The sequence below is a fragment of the Podarcis filfolensis genome (genome assembly GCF_964270895.1).
Source record: "Podarcis filfolensis genome assembly, chromosome: 10".
NCBI classification, from domain to species: domain Eukaryota; kingdom Metazoa; phylum Chordata; class Lepidosauria; order Squamata; family Lacertidae; genus Podarcis; species Podarcis filfolensis.
Genome location: NC_139612.1, coordinates 62,114,460 through 62,136,306, shown reverse-complemented (window position 1 = coordinate 62,136,306; position 21,847 = coordinate 62,114,460). Strand labels below are relative to the sequence as shown.

General features: G+C 43.9%; 1 protein-coding gene across 3 annotated transcripts; it reads right to left on the bottom strand.

The window, feature by feature from the left end:
- Positions 1 to 635: 635 nt before the first annotated feature.
- On the bottom strand, positions 636 to 18,687 carry IAPP (islet amyloid polypeptide). Of its 3 annotated transcripts, none has more exons than XM_083573233.1 (4): positions 18,634 to 18,687; positions 6,215 to 6,311; positions 5,858 to 5,995; positions 636 to 1,272 (listed from the first exon to the last, which is right to left on the bottom strand). In XM_083573233.1, exons 2-4 carry the CDS (start codon positions 6,292 to 6,294, stop codon positions 1,101 to 1,103), a joined length of 390 nt encoding a protein of 129 aa, XP_083429359.1. In that variant the 5' UTR covers positions 6,295 to 6,311; positions 18,634 to 18,687; the 3' UTR covers positions 636 to 1,100. The 3 variants fall into 3 exon arrangements, with proteins under 3 accessions (XP_083429359.1, XP_083429357.1, XP_083429358.1); XM_083573231.1 differs by lacking the exon at positions 18,634 to 18,687 and adding an exon at positions 6,762 to 6,936; XM_083573232.1 differs by lacking the exon at positions 18,634 to 18,687 and adding an exon at positions 6,611 to 6,741.
- Between the last annotated feature and the right edge of the window lie 3,160 nt (positions 18,688 to 21,847).

Below are 21,847 nucleotides of genomic sequence, written 5' to 3'. Positions count from 1 at the left end.
TAGCCAAATGCTGTGCTACTGAGTCTGTACGCTGACTGCCTATACTCTGCTAGTCACAAGGTGTGCTGATGCCTCTAAGGCAGGGATGTCCAACAGGTCGATCGCGATCTACTGGTCGATCCCTACGAGGTTTTGGTCGATGGCAGTCAGTCGCTGGCTCCCTTCTGGCCCCAACCCTCGCGCCGCCCCACCCTCCATTGTTGGAGAATGGAAGATGGAGTTTTCAAACCCAGGCTGTCCGTCCCCCCCCAGCAATCCTTCGGTGAGTTGCTGTTTCTTTTTGACCCCAAAATAGTGTAAAAACGTTGCTCCCCCCCAAGCTAAGCCTAAAAATGGGGCACTTCCCCTCCCTAAAAGAAGCTCAACAACTTTGACCTGAACCCAACTGGTAGATCACTGCCTATTTTTAATTTAGTGAGTAAATCGCAGTCTCTTGGAAGTTGGCCACCACTGGTCTAAGGTATCAGTCGCTGTGATGTTCAGGCTGGAGAAAGATTTTGAATCTCCTGCATGAACGACCAGGAGGGAGAGAACATGCCAGTCGGGCATGTGTCTCTTCCAGACTCCTACTCGTGTGTAGGACCTCCTGACACATGGTTCCACTCAGATGGGACTACAAGGACGTACACCTTGCATTTCGTCTTTTTTTAAATCGTTTTAATTTTTTTAAAAATGAAAGAAAGAGAAACGAGCGGCTGTCGCACTTTTACATTTCAGGTTTTGTGGCATGGGCGCGTGAGGTTTATTTTCTTTTGAAGGGAGGCGTTTCACAACCACATTGCAGCAGCGCCACGTGTTTCATTCTTCACACACACAGACATAGGCATGGCAAATCCATGAAAGTCACATACATCAGATACCACACAAAGAAAACAAGGCACTCTGAAGGATAGACAGGTATTCAATGACCAAAAGGGAGAGGGGTCATGTGGGCAGCCAAATCCGCAGGCTGCTTGCCCGAGCGGCAGCCTCGTTCAGACAAAGAGAACTTGGGTGGAGGACTTTTAAGGATCAGGTCCTTGTACATTAAAAAAACAAACAAACAGAGGGAGGGAGGGGGAATCCCTAAGGAGGACCACGATCCTCGTCATCTTGCAACGTTAAAGCTGTAGATAGGTTGGAGGCTCTCTGTCTCTCTTGCCGTAGGTGTTGGACCCCACGTTGGTTGGCGAATAGATCGCACCGATGGAGTTGCTGGACCGGACCAAGAAGTCTGCCAGGCGCTGTGTCACGCACGTGGCCGTGTTGCACTTCCGTTTCTCTAGGCGGTGGCTGGGGACATTGAAAAGAAGAGACACACCACTGTGAAAACCTTGGGACAGGCACTCCTGCTGCCATGGCTGATTGCAACATTAAGCTGCCTCACTAGACCATAACTGGCCCTGAGACAATGAACGGTCGTAGATAAATCTAATAAATAAATAAGTGCATAAGAAGGGCCCTGCTGAATCAGGCTAATGGGTGGTCCAGCTTCCTGTTCTTCCAGTGGCCAACCAGAGATCAAGATCCCTCTCTCCTTTTGTGGTTTCTAGCAACTGGCCTTCAAAAGCATGGCTGCCCCCAGTTGTGGAGGTAGAGCACATGATCATAGGTACGGCTATCAGTGGAACAGCTATCAGCTAGCTGTGATGGCTCTGCTCTGCTTCCATGACCAGAGGCAGTAATGCTTCTGAATCACCAATTGCTGGAATCATAGTACCGAAGGGTTGGCAGGGACCCCAAGAGTCATTCAGTCCTATCTTCTGCAACGTAGGAATCACAGCTAGTCAGCAGAGGTCATGGCTGGGGAGAAGGCATGGGGAAAGCCCCCAAGGGCCAGGTAGACAGTCTTCAAGGGCCACATCTGCCCCCATCCCCCAGCCTGAGGTTTCCTACCCCTGGTGTAGGATGTCAGCCTCCTCTTTATTGAACTTTGCACATTGCGTTGTTTGACTCTGCTGTGTTGTGAAGTGACTTTGGACTCTCAAACTTTCTTCATTAACCTAGAAATAGATTATCTCAGAAAGAAAGTTCTCTGAACTGTCATGAACCTTATGTCTAAAACTCCTGGTAGAGGACAAGGATCTAGAGATCATGCTAAGGGTGGCCAAATTCTGTGTGACTGCCATAAAACTTAGGGAACAAGCTGTACTACCAAAATGATCAAGGTTTTAAATGACAATTTTAGGTTATATTTTAGTGATCAAGATTTAATGTATATTTTTATCTGTTACTATATCTGAATTGTCTTTGTTATACCCAATTGCAATTCAATGTATTCCTGTTGTGTTTTATGATTTTCCTGATATTGTAAGTGAGCCAGAACTGGTCTGTGACCATAATAATAAAATTCATTCAACTGTCATGAACCTTCATGGCTAGAGCACTTGCTTTTGCTCCTGTAATAGTACCGCTCTATGCTGCCTTGATTAGAGCATACCTGGAATACTGTGTCCAATTCTGGGTGCCACAATTTAAGAAGGATGCTGACAAGCTGGAACATGTGCAGAGGAGGGCAACTAAGATAATCAAGGGTCTAGCCTTATGAGGAACGGTTGAAGGAGCTGGGTATATTTAGCCTGAGAGGAGATATAATAGCCATCTTCAAATACCTAAAGGGCTATCACATGGAGGATGCAGCGAGCTTGTTTTCTCCTGCTCCAGAGGCTAGGACTCAAACCAATGGCTTCAAGTTACAAGAAAGGAGATTCCAACTAAAGCATCGATGACAGATGACCACCCAATATCTGCTTGAAAACCTAAATAATCATAGAATAATGTAATGTAATAATATAGGTCAGGGTGAGGAAATTCTGGCCCACATGAACATTTTGTGATGTCATCTAATGGTCAAGAGGACATGGTTAAATCCTGTTTTGGCTACATGTACCTGTTCCCTTCTTTTGGCAGGGGATTCTGTTGAAAACTGCTTTCTGATCCAGAAGGGGTATGCATGCTAAAACGAAGGAGCGGGAACCCTCCATTTTAGCAGCACTTCTGACCTGATGCCACTGTGATGTCAGGTGATTGACAAGTGGGCGGCCTATCAGGCCAATCCACATAAAGATTTGGCCCATGGAGCCACAAATCACAGAGCCGACTTGATTCCAGCTTAGGTGTAGCTAACACATAGGCCAGCAACTTCCATCTTTGTTGGTTGGACCAAAGAACAGCTGGTGACTAGGGAAGACGTTGGAGGAAAATATTTTAGGGGGAGCAGTTGCCATTGAATGGAGCCCTTCTCTTTCTTCAGGAGTAGCTGATGGGAGCAAGATATTGTCATGCTAATCATTTTCATGATATCAGCAAGTTCTCTAAATAGCCTTTAAAAAGTGCGTCTGAAAGTTAACATTGAGTCATTGTTGCTGCTTAATGACTTAACTATACTATAATTATCTTTCTTTGAAGATACCATGAAGCTGCTGCTCAAATCGATTGAATGACACCTAAATGGGGGGTCTTTTGCGTGTAACTTACAAGGGTTATTAACATTCATACATTTACAGGGCATTTTGGAGAGAATTTATTCCCTTCCAATTCCCCTCCTTCTACCAGGCATAAAGCAACTGCTAAATGAATGACTCTGAGGACCAGCTAGTCCAACCCCCTGAAATGTAGGAATCTCAGCTAAAGCATCCACGGCAGGTGGCCACCCAGTGTGGTGTAGTGGTTAAGAGCGGTGGACTCATAATCTGGTGAATCGGGTTCGCTTCCCCGCTCCTCCACATGCAGCTGCTGGGTGACCTTGGGCTAGTCACACTTCTCTGAAGTCTCTCAGCCTCACTCACCTCACAGAGTGTTTGTTGTGGGGGAGGAAGGGAAAGGAGATTGTTAGCCGCTTTGAGACTCCTTCGGGTAGTGATAAAGCGGGATATCAAATCCAAACTCTTCTTCTTCTTCCAATGAAAGAGAATTCACCTTCCAGGTTAAGCATGCCCAGTTCCCTCAACCATTCCTCATAAGGCTTGGACACTAGACTTCTGCTGAAATCCAGTGATGTCTGCCTGTCTGCACAAGAACTCACACAAGTGGAAGCACGAGAATCGATACTGAATGAAACTGTTGTTCCGTTGAGGTCAGAAGTGCCTAAATCAATTGGCGGCAGCACTCTTGGATTTCAGATGAGAGCCCTCCCTGGAGATGCTGGGGATTGAATCTGGGACACAAGGCTGAGCTATGGTCCATTCCTAAGAGAGCAGTGCAATGCTTCTCACTATTCTGAGGACAGTTACAGGTCCTTGCCTACATCGAGCATCACGGTCCTTACTTGTAAAATCTGCACTGTGCATTCACTCCTTATGTCTCTCATGAGGAGGGAATTGCAGCAAAGAATTTAAAGAGCACACCTCCATTCACAGCTACCTACATAGTTGTTGTTGTTTTATCATCCTCTGACAGGTAATCATCTCCCTACAGAAGGCATGGTCTGAGGCTGTGCACGGTTCCCTAACTAAAAATTAGGAAACTGATTTAAAATTAGCTAGGAAGCCTACCAAGGCCTGCTGCCCTTTATTATAGTGTTTCATTTGTTTATATCCAAATTGCTCTTTTTATAGCTGTTTAATAAGACAGCATTTATGGTTCCTTAAATGAAAATGCTCCCGGAACTCACAAAGAGCACACAAACCCAGTAACTGTTTACATGACTGTTATTTTTTAGGCTGTAAGGAACATTCACACATTACATTTGATGAATGCACAGTCTGTGTATGAAAATAGTTGAGTTGTGCACACTCGTACAGTAATTCACAAGTAATGTTCAATGAGTGTACAGTCACCTGTGTACAAATGAACAAGGGCTCGCTTTTTCACCCCAACACTTGTACGTGTGGAGTGACAGCTTATACCTGTGTGCAGTGTAATGTGTGAGCAACCGTGTACATTTATCTGAGCAAGGAAGACTTAAAAACAAAAGTCTTATTTCCATGCCTGCTAACACTCTCTCCTGAAGATCTTTTTAGGATGGGAGGAAAGAAAAATCCTATGCAATAATCCTTTGAGAAATCAAAAAGCAGTAACTCCATGCAAAACGAAACCTTTGCAAAGTTTGAAAAGTCTCAAAAGTTTGAGTCATGCTTCTTTTTGGTTTTTCTGATATTTAATACGCCCCCCAAAATATGTCAAGCATTCCTCCTTTTTTTATTTCATTAAAATGGCCTTGGGGGTCAGTTTGATTCTAATTAAAGCAAATGGGAAATAATGAAATACTGCATACTCAAGGTATTAGGGATCTAAATAATCTTAATACTCTTAAATCTTCCCACTTGTTCGCCCCATAGCTATTTCTTATGGATTAGAGTAGTTAGGATAAATTGCTGACAGCATTCAGTGTTTGTATTTTTCTTTTCTACTTCCAAGAAAGTTTATGCTCAAGGAAAAAGGTGACCTCTACGAAATAACACTGGAGTTCATGAGACACCCCAGATCTATAGCTATATCCTTGGTGTATCAACAACAACACTTCATGCAATCTCATAATTAAATGAAATTGGCATCATTGTCAAGTTCACCACATAAAAAAATAAAAAAATCCAAATTTGTGATCTATTCAGTCTTACTACCTGATTGGTAAAGTGCTTTTTAGAAATAAATTCAAGGAGGGTTAAAATCTTAGGCAGCTATGAGAGACTTGTTAGCAGAACGTCTATAAAACAGAAGCACTGCAAAATATGCTAGCAGTGGAATGAGCGAAAGTGCAGATTGCATCTGAAGGTGTGGAGCTGGAGAATATTGCAAACATTGTCTGGAGATATGAATAACCACAGGAACTTGAATAGAAACACAATGTCTAGGCGAGCCTCAAATGCACTTCACAACACACTGTCCCTCTGCGTATCTTTTGCATCAGAATCAAAAGCAATCCAAACAAATCTGGTACCTTTTGGGCTTTATCGCTTCCTCTCCGATCAGTGCACTGTTAATTCCCAAGAAGCCGCTACTTCGGGAGACGATGGGTAAGAGCCACTCTTGTCTGTTGGGAGTGCCATCAGATAAATCATCAGCCAAGGAGAGAAGTCTTTAAACAAGGATAAAAAGCAAAATTGTTCTTTCTTTTCATGCTTCTCCATCTTCTCCTTCCCTTCCTCTTTATCTCCTTCCCTCCCTCTGCCTTTTGCAATTGATATGGCCAAAAACAACAACACCCAAACCCCAACATCCACATGTGCAACACTACCAAAAATATATATCATTTGACTTCTTTTTAAAAAGCAGAATATGCTTAATGGTTACTGACCTGTCGACAGGCGTCGCTTCCAGGGAATTTAAAGTAATAGACAAAATGATGAAAAGGAAGGGTCCTTTGAGGCTGCACATCTCTCTTCTGGGTCTTTCTGGGAGTGGTGGGGAAAGAAATCACACAAGACAAACTTCAGCCAGAAACATTCACTGAGCACTACAATTGCATCCACACTGAATATTCAGTCAGAACAGAAAGAATAACCCAAAGATCCCCGTTCCAATCTAAACGATTAGAAAACATCTCCTCTGTTTCCCCAGATGTTTTAACAGAATTCTGCCTTAACAATTTGCCACCAATCCCGGCAAAATTTCCAGTTTGCGTTACTTTAGAATCCACCCCTCTTTTCTATACTTTTTTCTGATTTCGGTTTTCAAATAAGAACCCGGTTACCTGTCAGTGGCTGAGGAAGGAGCCGAGGAAATCTAGCAAATGCCAGTATTGGAAGCAATCGTGCAGGGAACAATCCCACACTTGCTTCTGACGCTGGGTTACCTTTCCCCCCCACCTGCCTTGTTCGCAAGCAATACAAGCGCTTATATACCCTTCATAGCTTTCTCAGCTCTGACATCAGGCAGGGAGAGAGAGAGAAGAGAGAGCGAGAGAGCTTCTGTCATTAACTTCTCTCCCTATAGATAAAAAGTGCCCCAGTAATGAGCAGAGGCTGATGGGTCATCCCTCCATTTACACGTCGGTAAATCTTAGCCAAGCCAATTCGGGAAGCTCTTGTGAAGGGATGCTAATAACGCAAGGCATCGCGACATGAGAACCAACACCAGCATTTCGAGAAGAGGTCTAATAAGATGCAGAGAGTTGCTGTCCCCTTTGGGCGTTAACTGCCGCTCAATAAGGCAACAAAACAGATTTTCTTTAAAAAAAGGATTTGTGAGGCAAGGAAGAGGAAATGAAATGCAGGGTGAAGAACTAATGAAATGCACGTAGTTGGGCATTGTTTATTATTATTTAGTAAATTTGTAGACTGCCCGCCATCCGAAGATCGCAGGGCACTTCACAACATAAAAATGCAAAATGAGAACATAAAGTACCGTATTTTTCGCTCTATAAGACGCACCAAACCACAAGATGCACCTAGTTTTTGGAGGAGGAAAACAAACAAAAAAAATTCTGAATCTCAGAAGCCAGAACAGCAAGAGGGATAGCTGCGCAGTGAAAGCAGCAATCCCTCTTGCTGTTCTGGCTTCTGGGATAGCTGCGCAGCCTGCATTTGCTCCATAAGACACACACACATTTCCCCTTACTTTTTAGGAGGGAAAAAGTGAGTCTTATAGAGCAAAAAATACGGTACATAATGACACAAAACAGCAAAAGGAAACCAATAACTTCCCTCCCACAAACACTTTTAAAATGCCATAGATGGTTTAATTAACCAAAGGCCTGGGAGAAGAGGAATGTTTTTGCCTGGAGCCTAATGATATGTAATGAAGGCGCCTGGTGAGTCTTAATGGGGAGAGCATTCCATAAATGGGGAGCCACCACAGAAGAGGCCTGTACTCGTTTTGCCACCCTCTGCCCTCTCTTGGGGAAAGGCACACAAAGAAGGGCCTCAGGTGATGATTGCAGGGTCCAGGTTGGCTCATATGGGGAGAAGTGGTGCTTGAGGTTCTTAAGAAATGAAGAACTATCAGTGTGTGTGTGTGTGTGTGTGTGTGTGTGTGTGTGTCTTTCATCCATCCATCAATGCATTTATCCATCTATTCCCACTAAAACTGACTGCAGAAGCTTTGCAGCCAAAACAGGGCAATTCAGAAATATGGGAGGCTATCAGTATGCTTGAGAGAACCCAGAGTTTTGCAGAAAGTAGGGGAAAATTCTCTTAAAGCAGGCACCCCCAAACTCGGCCCTCCAGATGTTTTGGGACTACAACTCCCACCATCCCTAGCTAACAGGACCAGTGGTCAGGAATTATGGGACTTGTAGTCCCAAAACATCTGGAGGGCTGAGCTTGGGGATGCCTGCCTTAAAGGATCCTTCCACTTCGGGGAGAACAAAAAAATACCCATTTAGGACTGAGCATGCTCACTGGCCATGGGATGCTGAATGTCTGTTGGGTGTGGGAAACAGAAAACGGCACGCCCTGGTTGAAAGCCTGACTGGCTGGCTGGAACCTGAACAGGAAAATTCCATACAGAACTAATTTGGTGCAGATTGTGTTTGTGTGACAGACAGTACAGTGGTACCTCGGGTTAAGAACTTAATTCGTTCCGGAGGTCTGTTGTTAACCTGAAACTGTTCTTAACCTGAAACACCACTTTAGATAATGGGGCCTCCCGCTGCTGCCGTGCGATTTCTGTTCTCATCCCGAAGCAAAGTTCTTAACCCAAGGTACTATTTCTGGCTTAGCGAAGTCTGTAACCTGAAGCATCTATAACCTGAAGCGTCTGTAACCCGAGGTACCACTGTATTGAAATGAATAATCAGAACTCTACAGTAAGACTGAATTGTTCTCTATGCACCTTGCAACCATGAAGTGAAGGTGCATAGAGGGAAAAGTCTGAGTGCACCATTAGTGTTAGTGCACCTGCATAGTGTCAGCAGTCAATTGGATGGCGCTGACTCTGCAGGGTTGTGTATGAACATACGTGACTGTTTTGGATTTGGACAATGGTGACAGGGGCTATTAACCTTTCAGATGAAAACCATCCCTTTAAAAACTGACTGCTTCCCTACAGGACAAATAGCTTCAGCAAAGGTCACTCAGCTCCGGCCCTCCAAATGATGTTGGACTACCACTCCCATCATCCCTGACCATGGACTACATCATCTGGGGCTGATGGGAGTTGAAGCCCAGCAATATCTGGAGGGCTACACAGGTTAGCGACCCCATAGCATTTGGATGTGGCGATGCTTGTACTAGGGAAAACACAGAAAAATGTGTGAGGAAAGGGTTAACCTCCCTCCCCCAGTAACATGGACCTGAATTTGAATTAGGCTGCTCATTCGTTTATCTTTTAAAGTAGGAGCTGCAGCTGTATCTAGTTGCTTACCAAATACTCTTCGCATTATTCCTGCATGATCAGGAATAGGGTGGTGGCTGTGCTGAGAAGCGAACCCCTTCCCCCTTTAAAAAATGTTCAGAGCAAAACTTACTGGGAAGAAATCTGGAGCAGAGGCTATTTGTGTCCGTCCGTCCCCGCTCCTGACTTTCAACCATCTGGATTCTTTTCCAGGCTTCCCTACTTCAACAAAAGCATGCACCTCTGAAAATGGCAGGAAAAAAACGAGAGAGGGGGACGATAACCTGCCTTTTTCATTAGGTACTCATCGGATGACGTTTGCTTGACAGTTCTGCTATGAATAGCGACATCCCCCCCCCAAGCATTTGGGGAGCTGAGCCTAACGAAGAATCAAGATGTTCGTAATAGTTTTTTGCAAGGTGCAAAGTTGAGCATGCGAATAAACAAACGTGCAGCCGTTCATTGTGTAGGTGGGCTTACGGTGCCAAGAATGACTGGCTGTAGGAAGTTCCATTTATGGGCCGAGAGGAAGTTTTTGCAGTTTGAATGTAGGAAGGCAGAGTTTGGAGCTTGCTGGGGGGAAAGTGGTGACTATGTTTTTGACTGGCAGTGGCCCTGTGGGTTAAACCACAGAGCCTAGGACTTGCCGATCAGAAGGTCGGCGGTTTGAATCCCCGCGGTGGGGTGAGCTCCGGTTGCTCGGTCCAGCTTATGCTAACCTAGCAGTTCAAAAGCACATCAAAGTGCAAGTAGATAAATAGGTACTGCTCCAGCAGGAAGGTAAACGGCGTTTCTGTGCGCTGCTCTGGTTCGCCAGAAGCAGCTTAGTCATGCTGGCCATATGACCCGGAAGCTGTACTCCAGCTCCCTCGGCCAATAAAGCAAGATGACTGCCGCAACCCCAGAGTCGGTCACGACTGGACCTAATGGCCAGGGGTCCCTTTACCTTTACCTAGTGGACCTATCTGCCAGCATGCTTGATTCCTACTTGCTCAATCTCTACATTTGCAAAGAAACAGTTCCAAAAAAGCAATCCTAAGTCTCTAGGATGTTCTAGTATTGTCTACCTGCCTGCTTCCCATCTTCTCAACTTAGACATTAGCAAATAACCAGCACCAGGTAAAAAGCACTTGTTCCTGTTGGCATGCATGTCTATATGTGCAATTGATCACACATTATGAAATCTTTAGATTTTTAGCACGCAAAACCAGAGTTGTCCACGACTGGACCTAACGGTCAGGGGTACCTTTACACTTACCTGTTTAAAGAGAGTAGTTTCGGTTCAATATACACCAGACAACATACACTGGTATACAGGGGAGTGCAATACTATATAACACTAAAAAAACCAAAACCAGACTGGAACTTAGAATACAAGAATGATCAGTTCTACGGCAGAGATGAAAGTACTGATTAATTGTAGCCATTGTTACCCAATGAAAAGTGGCTGGTTAGGCAAACAATTCAAATCAGATTGGAAGCTTAGTTACAGCTAGGGATGCGGGAGGTGGGGTCAATTCAGTTTGCATTTAAAGGTGAACTTGCATCATTCCAAAACAACACGAGGACCGAATAGTTGTCTGAATTTGGCAATGCAGATCTCTAGCCAAATAATTTTTTATAAAAAAAGAAGCAGCATATACTAGGGTTACGTGTGCATAAAAATTGAGACATTAGTGAAAACAACATACTAACATGCATTCTATTAGGGGAAATTGCTTGCAAAAATGTGAGTGTTAAGCCAAAATACCACAAAATTGCCATTAAAAGGTGTATAAATTAGGAGTGATCTGCGCTGATGTGTTTTCCTGCGGCGTTTTTTGGGGGGGGGGCATTGCAAGCTCGTGTTTAAATGTAGAGATCTAAACTTAAGAGTGGGAAAATAGAAATGGAGAGAGACCGAAATTGACAGATTGACCCCATTTCTAGTTAAAGCTGGGCCTGTTTGAGGTAGGAAGAACAACCTACCAAATATGGAATAAGTGTAAAATATGTCAAGCAAATAAGAATAGAATGTTTGGCAGAAGGAAGGAAAGAGCAAAGAGACCCTGCTGCCAGCAGCTATGTGGCTAAACCTGGAAACGGAAGATGCTGCCAGGATAGTGGCCATGGACACGATGTTTGCGTGCTTGCTATTTCCTGGCCACCTTTTGGCCCCATAAAATTGAGGGGGGCGGAGAGGGGGTTGCTCGGTGGCCCATCCATGGTGATCAACTAATTGCCGAAGCTTGCAGAGAGCCATGAGTTGAGCAAGACATTGCAAGCGCTGCCAATCAACTTGAAATGTCCCAACCGAACCTCAGCTTGTTGGTTCACCATCCCGACTGTCCCCAAGGCAGCCCTGTTTCCCTTTTGCAAACACTTTGAGTAAGCAAGGAGAAGCCTGATGGGACTCTCTCGCCTTCGAAGGACCTCTCCGCTGCCTGCTACCCCATCCACACCTACCATGGTGAGTTCTTTGCTCCTGGAGGGATGGAGTAGAAAGTAGAGGAGGACTATGTCTTCCTCTATTGGCTGCCCAGTGGAGCATTATTGCTCAAGTTTTCGTAACAGCCCTAGTGGGTCTTCCGCTTCTGATGCCCCCAATTTTAGCCAGTCTTGTCTTCCCTATAGCCTTCTAAAAATAGTTGAAACAACAAACACAACATCTAAGGGTATTTCTGGCCAACTACCTTCATTCAGAACAACCCCCCTTTTTAAAAATAAAAATAAAATTCCCCTTGCATTGCTTAGAATCTAACTAGATACAATTGACAGTTTCTGCCCACGGAGAACATTGGTGCCCCACTTCAAGAAATGGGACCTGGTGGGTAACCAAATGGAAATGTTTTCGGGTTATATAAAGCATTGATTGATGAATCACATAGTTAATGGCATTTTCGGGAGAGGAAGAGGACTCGGGAGATGCAGTGATGCCTTTGAACTGTCAGTCAAGCTGCCACACATTTGTTCACGAACCATTTTAACGACACGCACTGCACCTCGTAACAGGGGATCAAGCAGACCCCATAACAGAGGCATGCAAAGATCCCTCAAGGACCTTCCATTAAAGGCCTTGTTTGCCTAAAACAGGGTATTTTATTATTTTTGTTTTGATACACTATGGAAAAAAAGAATCAAACTGAACAATAGAGCTGCTTTAGACAACCAGAACATTTGATGTTTCCTAACATTCAGAAATGGATGTTTTTGTAATAAGATGTCTTAACAAATTTACCTCTAGACCAGGAGATATCCACCTGCTTACATTTAAAAAAAAACCAACCAAAAAATGAATGCACGGAGTTTCAGAAATAAGATGCTCGTGATGACCTTTGTTTTGGGAAGAACGGATGGAATAATATCGTTCAGGGCTTTGAAGCTGGAAATAAGGGTGATCGCTTATATATTCTGTTGGCAGATTTAAGACAGATAAAGAATAGAATAGAATATCATTTATTACGGCCATAGGCCCATACAGGTAAAAACAACACATAAATAACAGCTTGTGCCGTAAGGAGAAAAAAAAAAGCAATCGCTAAAACACTACTATAACAATAAAATACTATAAAATGGAAAGGCATACTACGCCTTAATTAGCTTGTAGAGCTCCTTGGCGTCGCTTTTGGGAAAGGACAGCAACTAGGAACCTAGCCACCTTCAGGGTCGTGTGGGTATCCTTGTCCTGCAAGATTTGGGCAAGGTGGAATTTTGGTGGGGTACCCTCTAGTTTCTGTATGATTGATCCCAACAAATTTGCCCGTAGCACATTAAACAAGGGGCAAGTGAACATAATGTGCTGGAGCGACTCCGGCGACACCTTATCACATTCGCACACGGCGGGGGCTTGACCCTTTGAGAACCTATGTCTCAGGACATTGGAGGGAAAAACGTTAAACCTCGCTTTGGTGAAGGCCAGTCTATGTGCAACAGTCGAAAGGGAGGAGAGGTATGATGGAACGCAGTAAGTTAAAGTGATACCAATGTTCTGGGGCGAACAAACACCTCCCCCCAGCGTATAATTTCGCTGTAAATCGATGTCATCCAGTCTTTGGCGGATCAGTCTCTGAGCAGTGATTTGGTCTAGTTTTAGGGAATCTGAGGGAGAGATTCCATAACTCAGGAGTTTGGCATGAATTCTGCTAGTCCAAAGGCTGGAGAATTCATCTCGCCATAGGCATTGGGCAAGGTAATGGTTTGGTAATCTATGCCACAATGATAACCAGTAATTGAAGACTTGCTTCCACAGGCAAGTTTCTAGGGATGCGACCTTCAATTCTAGTCGCATGGCTGCGTTGCTTACGCACAGGGGGAGCATTAGGAGCCGACGTAGGAATTGGCTTTGCAGAGTCTCAAGGGGAGCAAGATCTGTCATCACGGCCCAGAGCGGGGCAGCATAAGCAAGCACGGCAACCACTTTTGCCTTGAACACCTTTAGGGCCGAGGGAACATGCAAAGCTCCGTCCGAAAAGAAGAATCGGAGGAGCGCATATGACAAGGTTTTGGCCTTATTAAGTAGGTGTTGAATGTGAGCTTTCCACCCCAAATTGTATTGAAAAATGACTCCTAGGTATTGAAATTTTAGGACTTGCTCTATTTTTGCCCCACCAAGCTTCCATTTGTATAATCTCCGGCTTCTGGAGAAGATCAGGATCTTGGACTTGGCATGGTTGATGGTTAATTGATTGAGTTGACAATACGTGGCAAAGATCTTCAGAGCTCTGGTTAGTCCAACACGTGTATAGGATAGAATTACCGCGTCGTCCGCATATAAAAGGAGTGGGCAGATAAAAGAAGCTGTATTTTTCGCTCCATAAGACTCACCTGACCATAAGACGCACCTAGTTTTTAGAGGAGGAAAGGGGGAAAGCCCCGTTTTGGGGGGGGGTCAGCTCACAGTTGTGCAGCTTCTTTTGCAAAGGGAAAAAATCCTGTTTTTATGGGGTTCAACTCAGAGTTCTGCAGCTTCTTTAGGAAAGGAAAGGGAGCTGTTTCTACAGGTTCCAGATAGATAACCTAATCAGCCAGTCACATGTCGCTGGGGAAATAAAAGGCCTCAGTCTGCAGAACATTCAACAATGGAGACCTGGGCAAGGGGCCGGACCAGAAAGGGATGCAGCGATCGACCACACATTCGCTCCATAAGACGCACAGACATTTCCCCTTACTTTAGGAGGAAAAAAGTGTGTCTTATGGAGCGAAAAATACGGTATTTCGCACAGCACATAGTCAAATTATGGAACTTGCTCCCCCAGGAGGCAGTGATGACCATCAACTTGGATGGCTTTAAAAGAGGATCAGACACATTCATGGAGGAAAAGGCTACTAGACATGATGTCTATTCTCTTTTTTTAAAAAAAATAATATTTATTACTTTTAAAGATTACAAAAAAGGAAAAGAAAAGAAAAAAAAGACAAGAGGAAAAAAAACAAAAGAGAGAAAAAACAATACAATACAATATAAAGACAATACAAAACACAACCTAAACACATTAAACTGAACTAAACAAAACCCTAACCCTAACCCTAAACAAAACAAAACAAAAACAATTTAAAAACATACATCACACCTTTTCCATACTCTATCTTTCATTCCCTTGTTTCCTCGACCTCCTCTCACCTCCCTTTTTGTATTCCACTTCTATTAATTGTTTCAGCAAATCCTTTCCATCTTTCTCTATTTTCTATCATATTATAAATATCTTAACATATTTTTGACCTTATTTTCCATTAAAACTAAAATACTTATATATTTTTGTAATGGTTATAGGGGTTGCTCGTGCGTAAGTTGCCGCCACTCCTGGCTAGGTTGCCTGGTTAAACCTTTTCTGTCTGGACAGCCCTTCACTTCGTGGCTGTTTCAGTCGCTAGCAGAATCCGTCAGTGGGCGTTTCGTGAACGTCTTCCAGCAAAGAAGTTCTTTGACGCCAAGTCTCCGCCTACTCTCCCTGCGCGGAAGTCTTCTGCGCAGGGTGGGTGTGGGCAGCGGAGGACCCGTGCTCTCCCCGCTGGTCTCCAGCGAGGAGTCCTGGAGCCCTCTCGCCGATTCCCCCATCTGCCCCCCTTTATCCCTGGTGTTACGCTGATTTCCTTCCCCAGCCGATGAGCTGCCTCTCTCCCTGCTGGGCCCCTCTCCAGCATCGCTTTGGAGCCTTGCCTCCGCCTCTAGCTCCAATGGCAGTTCCCTGACAATTTTTTTTAAATAATATTTATTACTTTTATAGATTACAAAGAAGGAAAAGAAAAAAAAGAAGACAAAGGAGAGAAACAAAAGAGAAAAAAACCCAATACAATACAATATATAGACAATGCAAAGCACAACCTAAACCCAAAACTAAACACATTAAACTAAACTAAACAAAACCCACTCCCTAACCCTAAATAAAACAAAACAAAAACAATTTAAAAACATACATCATCCCTTTTCCATACTCTATCTTTCATTCCTTTGTTTCCTCGACCTCTTCTCACCTCCCTTTTTGTATTCCACTTCTATTAATTGTTTCAGCAAATCCTTTCCATCTTTCTCCATTTTCTATCATATTGTAATTAACATATTTTTTAACCTTATTTTCCATTAAAACTAAAAAACTTATATATGCTTAACTCCTTATAACATTTCTGCTAAGCCCATAAAATATCATTCCACCATTTTTCTATCACTCATTAGTTTTACCATATGTCTATATATAAACTTTAAATTTTCCAGTCTTCTTCCACCATCTCCTCTCCCTGGTTTCGGATTCTGCCAGTCCTTTCCGTCAACTCCATATAGTCCATCAACCTGGAGATCTTATATCCGAGGCTCTTAACTCTTTTCCAGGCCCCTTCTGCAGGTCTTCTTCATATTCTTTAATGCTAAAGAGCAGATCTTGGGAAAACTCCGACCTAACAATGCTTTTATTCCTTCTGGACAGGTCAGCCAAATTTCCATAGTTGAAGCTAAGATCCATAAAGTGTTTCAGGACATGTTTCAAGATTCCCCCAAATCCAAAGGCCCCCAGAACTTCAATCTCCTCCAGACACAAGTCCATGTCCCAGAAGTCAGTTAATCCCTGCATAGAGGGATCTTTCCAACTTTCCTTCTTCAGTCCAAGCCAGGATCCGATCCTCAAAATCTGACTTTTTCTAGATTCAATCATAAAAGGCCTCAACTTATAGTCCTCAATTTGCTTCTGTAAGACTGAGGATCCCGCTTGTATTACTTTAGGTTCAACAACAACAGCTTTCTCCTTCTCCTCCACAATTTGTCCTGCCAAAGTAGATTCCTGTACCAAGTCCTGAATTATTTCTGTGTTGGTGCTCACTTTTTGTCTCAGATTAATCACTTTTTGTCCCAAGTTAACAATTTTAATAGTCATATCATCCGTCTTGTTGTGAAGCTGTTCCAGCGAATAGCTTATCTTACATAATACGGTCACTATGGCTTCTCCTGTCAACATTCTTAAATGGTCCAAGGTCAATCTCTGGTTCTCACAATTTCTTATCTTGCAGCTGGAGATTCCCCAGTTCCACTCCTGTAACAGTTTCAAAAGCTCCCTCTAGAGGGAAACAGTCTCCACTTGTATCAATCCTTTCAAACACAACTCAAGCAATAAAGATAGTTTCAATTTTCAGTTACTTTTCCTCCTTTTTAAACGCAGAAGAGGACAGTGGAAACAGTATACTTCTCTTATTTAGTTAGCTTTCAAACACGTTCTGTTCACAGTCAATGAACTCTCCCAAAACGTCACTCTTTCTAGCAGCCCATTTCCAGGTTCAGAGCGGTGGTAATTTGATTTTTCACTCTCTCCTGCAGGCTCGCTAGGTTCAAAATTCCCCCCCTCTTCTCCTGCTTCCAAGGGGGGTTTGGTGATTTTAACCGATGGAAATTTAATCCTTTGCCAAAGGTTTTCCAGGACTTTAGCTTGTAACGTCTTTGCTTCAATCTATTTACAAAAGAGGAAGGCGGACTTCCTGTTTAAAACCTTCCCGTTTCGATGCCAAATTAAGATATTTAAAGATCCAGATTTTCGTTCTACTCACGGGTAGTTGTTTAAAGTCCAATTGTCCACAGGAAAAAGTCAGCGCTCTCCGGCAACAGCAATGCGGCTTCACTCCGTAAAAAAAGCAGTTGATTCGAAGCACCGCGCCACTCACCCCACGTCACTCCGGATCCCCAAAACAGGGTTTCCCCACGAGTAGGGGAGGCACAAAAGGTGCCAGCCGAATCCCAAGTTCACAAGCTTCTCCCGCCTGTGATTTCAGTGGGTCTCCGCCTTCGCCGTGGCGGTCAGACCCTGGTTTCCATGGAGCAAGTTCCTCCCGATCGGAGGAGCTCCGCCATTGCTGGAGGCGCCAACCCGGAAGTCTGCCGACATGATGTCTATTCTCTGCCTCCACAGTCAGAGGCAAAGGCTTCCAAATACATCTGGAGCTTGAATCCCGAATGTCATGCGAGTTGAACATTTTGGCTCCCAAACGCCGCAAACCCGGAAGTGAGTGTTCCGGTTTGTGAACATTCTTTGGAACCTGAACATCCAGCACGGCTTTTGCGGCTTCCGATTGACTGCAGGAGCTTCCTGCAGCCAATTGGAAGCCGCACCTTGGTTTCTGAATGTTTTGGAAGTCAAACCAACTTTCGGAACGGATTCCATTTGACTTCCAAGGTACCACCGTACCGGATTTTGGGAACAAATACTATGGAAACAGAATGCTGGACTATATGGGCCACTGGCCTGATCCAAAAGGCTATTCTCATGGAAGCAAGGATATCTCAGTTGATTAGATCATAGTGCTTATAATACCAAATGCACAGGTTCGATCCCCAAATGGGACAGCTGCATATTGCTGCATTACAGGTGGTTATGGTCTACGTTTTTAAGCCCTATTTAGACAATCTAATTAGGAGAGCTGCCAGTATGTCGGAAGAGATATTCAGTTTCGTTTGCATTTTAATGCAAGCTTCCCTAAAGTTTTCTGGGGAAAAAATATGTAAAGTGAAATATAAGAAGCCTTCACACTTCTCTGAATTTTGCATTGTAGTTCTCCAACCAAATGGTCTGTACAAGAATGCATGCATTAGGAGAAAGTGTGCATAAATGTATATATTTATGAAAATAACATGGGAAAATGCATGGTATTAGGGGGAAATGCTTGTATTGGGGGAAAACATAAAGTATGCAAATCTGCATGCAAAAACATGTATATCAGGAATAATGTGCAGTAAAATGCTGGCAAAATTTCATGAAGACTTAAGAAAAATACACAAACCAATATAGAAAACTAAACTGATGATTGTGAAGATAGGAAAATGAGGAACTTGGAAAAACAAATTTGATAGATTCACCCATTCCACATTTGACCTCTGGTTCACAGAAGCAGAGGGCCTTTAACAGCAGCCCAGGTAAAGCACAATGAATGTAGGAGGTTTGGGATTGGAGGGAGGAAATTGATTCAATTCATGTTTAAAGGCAAACTTACCTTATTTGCACAGTGTGAAACAATACACAAACTGAAACACAGCCTCCTTCGAATTCTGCGCTTCTCCACCTTTTGCAACGCAGCCTAGTAATGTGTGCAAAATGGCACAGGGTACTTATGAATTCATGTTACTGGCGAAAACCACAATGTAAATTCATTGTATCAGGGGAAATCGCTTTGCAATAAGGTCTCCGTTAGCCAGAATTACATACAAACACTTGTGTATTAGGGGATATTTTCACTAAAAATGCTGATGATTTTTGTGAAAGGGTTAAAAAAAATGCAGAAACTGAAGTGGAAACATAGAGGACTGAACAATAGACCGGAAGAAAAAAAGAGAGAGAAACTGAGAGAAAACCAAATCGAGAAATCTTCTTATTTGGGGCAGTGGACCCTTTGCTAATAAAATCCCGCTTCTGCAGGCATAAAATGCCATATCTGCAGACCATGAGCCTCGGGTGAAGGGCAGTGTAGAAATTCAAAAAATAAACAAGATGTATGAAAGCAATTGCAAACATACATGTTCAAAGACTGGCAACAGCTGAAGTATCAAATTCCATATTTGTGTTCTGCACCAGCCTTGGCCATTGATGAAAATTACAACCACTGCAAATTCCTAACTGCTAAGGACATTATGTATACAGGGGGCAGGTCAGGCTGGGTGATCAGGCATGCAGCTGTTCGCACTCAGGGGAATGCCCTCTGCAGGAGCACCTCTGTTAAAACCCTTCCTGTTTTGTTTGTTTAGGTTCTGTGTTTTTTTTCCCTGGCATGCAACATGCTTGACAAACTTCACCTTTGACACCACTCATTGATGCCTTGTATCGGCCTGTGGTTATGGCTGCCAGTTTTCCAACCAGTCACTGGAGCTGCACTTAAACAGCCGCTCGATCTGCCAATGGCACACATGCCCATTGCTACAAATCAAGACATGGTTCCAGGAGCCTTTTCTATCAGCTGCCACCCAACTCAGGTTAGACAGGAAGTCAGTTACATTTGTGTGTTTGTGAAAGTTCAGATAGCCAAGTTTGGTCCTGTGCCTTTTAACAGGTGGAAGGGGAGTTGGCCGGCTTGCCCTGCCCCCACAACTCCACCCCCAACCTTTGCCCATTGAAACTGAAGCTCAGGAGTTATGCTAATGTCCCTTGAACCTGCTATTCTCCCTGGGAGGAAAAGGCCATTGATTCCAACGGAAGCTATAATGGTGATTTACATTTATGAACCACCTGATGCAATAGAAAATCTTCAAATGACAAAATAGAATCCAATGCATAAATGCAATTTAAAACCATTTTTTTTTTAAAAAAAAATGAATAAAACTTAAAATACTTAAAATGCTCATCCAGCATCATATCAGTAAGAGAAAGTCCTTATTTCCTATTTATGTAGGATCATAGAGTTTGACGGGACCTTTGCCCATAGCAAAGTCAGAAAGCAAACCTAGAGGGTGGGTGGGTGGGAAACCGCAGCAGCTGTAAGAGAGAAAAGGGGCGAGCCAGGGCTGCCCCGACCTTAAATGCTCCCTGGTGGTCCCGCCCACAGCGTCAGCTGATTGGCTGACGCTGTGGGCGATGAATATTAATGCTAAGGGAATCCCCGTGACCCGCGGGGCTGCCCCAGCCCCGCGAGAAGTAGATGGGGGCGTGCGACCGCAACCCCACCCCCTCTTTAGGTCGGGAGTGGCTTTATAGCCATTAAGTAGTGGCACTGGTTTCCTTTAACTTCTGAACTGAATTGGGCCTATTTAGGTGGAACCAGGGTTTAACCAAGTGTTTAACCAAGTTGGGAGGACAGCCTCAGATCACCCCAGCTCCCAGCCAGAAGGCAATGCGGGCAGGCAGCAGAGGGGAAGGAGAGGCAGGCTGTAAGCTGGGCTGGGCTGTTTGCAAAAGGGCTTTCAAACAGCCTTGCACTGTGCTTTGGCAGAGTGGAGGACCATACTTCACCAGCATGTTCCCTGCAGGGATTGCCCTGGTGAAGTAGTGGGGAGGAGACCCTGCGTCCCCTTCTTTCCCAGCCTCCCCACCCCCTCCTCTGTGTTTTAAAAACCCAAATAAAATGTGTGATTGGGAGACAGTGGAGGAAGAACTGCCCCCTCCCACTGAATTGATTCAGGGCCCAGTTGCAGGTCATGTCAGCTGCAGATTAGCCCTAGTGAGGGCTGATCCAAAGTCCCATACTGCAGAGCCATACTCCATACAATAAGGTAAAGGTAAAGGACACCTGGACGGTTCAGTCCAGTCAAAGGTGACTATGGGGTTGCAGCGCTCATCTTGCTTTCAGGCCAAAGGAGCTGGTGTTGGTCCACAGACAGCTTTCCGGGTCATGTAGCCAGCATGACTAAACCGCTTCTAGCACGACGGGACACCATGACAGAAGCCACAGTGCACAGAAAGGCTGTTTACCTTCCCACCACAGTGGTACCTATTTATCTATTTTAAAAATAGTATTTTTATTAATTTTTCAACAAGAGTAACAAAATATAATAAAAAAACAGACAGTAACAAATGCAATAACATCCATAAACAAAGATAATTATACATAAAACCATATCAATTCCATAAAGTGGGATTCTCTGAATCCCCTGACTTCCCTCCCCACCTATTCCAGGTTCCCTAAATTTCTTATCAACTGCGTGTCATTTCTACTCCAATTTTTTTCTAACCTCAGATTTACTATACTAGTTCTAAAATTACAAGTGTTCTTAAAATCCTGCCAATGTTTACAATACATTTGCAAAAACATAATAAACATTCCCCGTTTTTTAAAAAAAATTCTTGTCATGTTGATTTCTGAACTTTCAGTTAGTTTCGCCATTTCAGCATAATCCATTAACTTGGTTTGCCACTCTTCTTTAGTCGGGACTGCTGCTTCTTTCCATCTTTGGGCTAACAGCATTTGAGTGCGGTACCTATTTATCTACTTGGACTGGTGTGCTTTCGAACTGCTAGTTTGGCAGGAGCAGGGACGGAGCAACGGGAGCTCACCCCGTCGCGGGGTTTCGAACCACCGACCTTCTGATCGGCAAGCCCAAGAGGCTCACTGATTTAGACCACTGAGCCACATTGACATTATTTACTCAGCTAGAGCGAAGCAAGTTAAAATGTGAGGCTGCAAATATTTGACAGAAGCCTATCATATAATGGCCGCCACATGCTAGTTAATTTTCAACACGTTGGGAAATAAAAGATCAAAGGCAAAATCAGGAAACTTC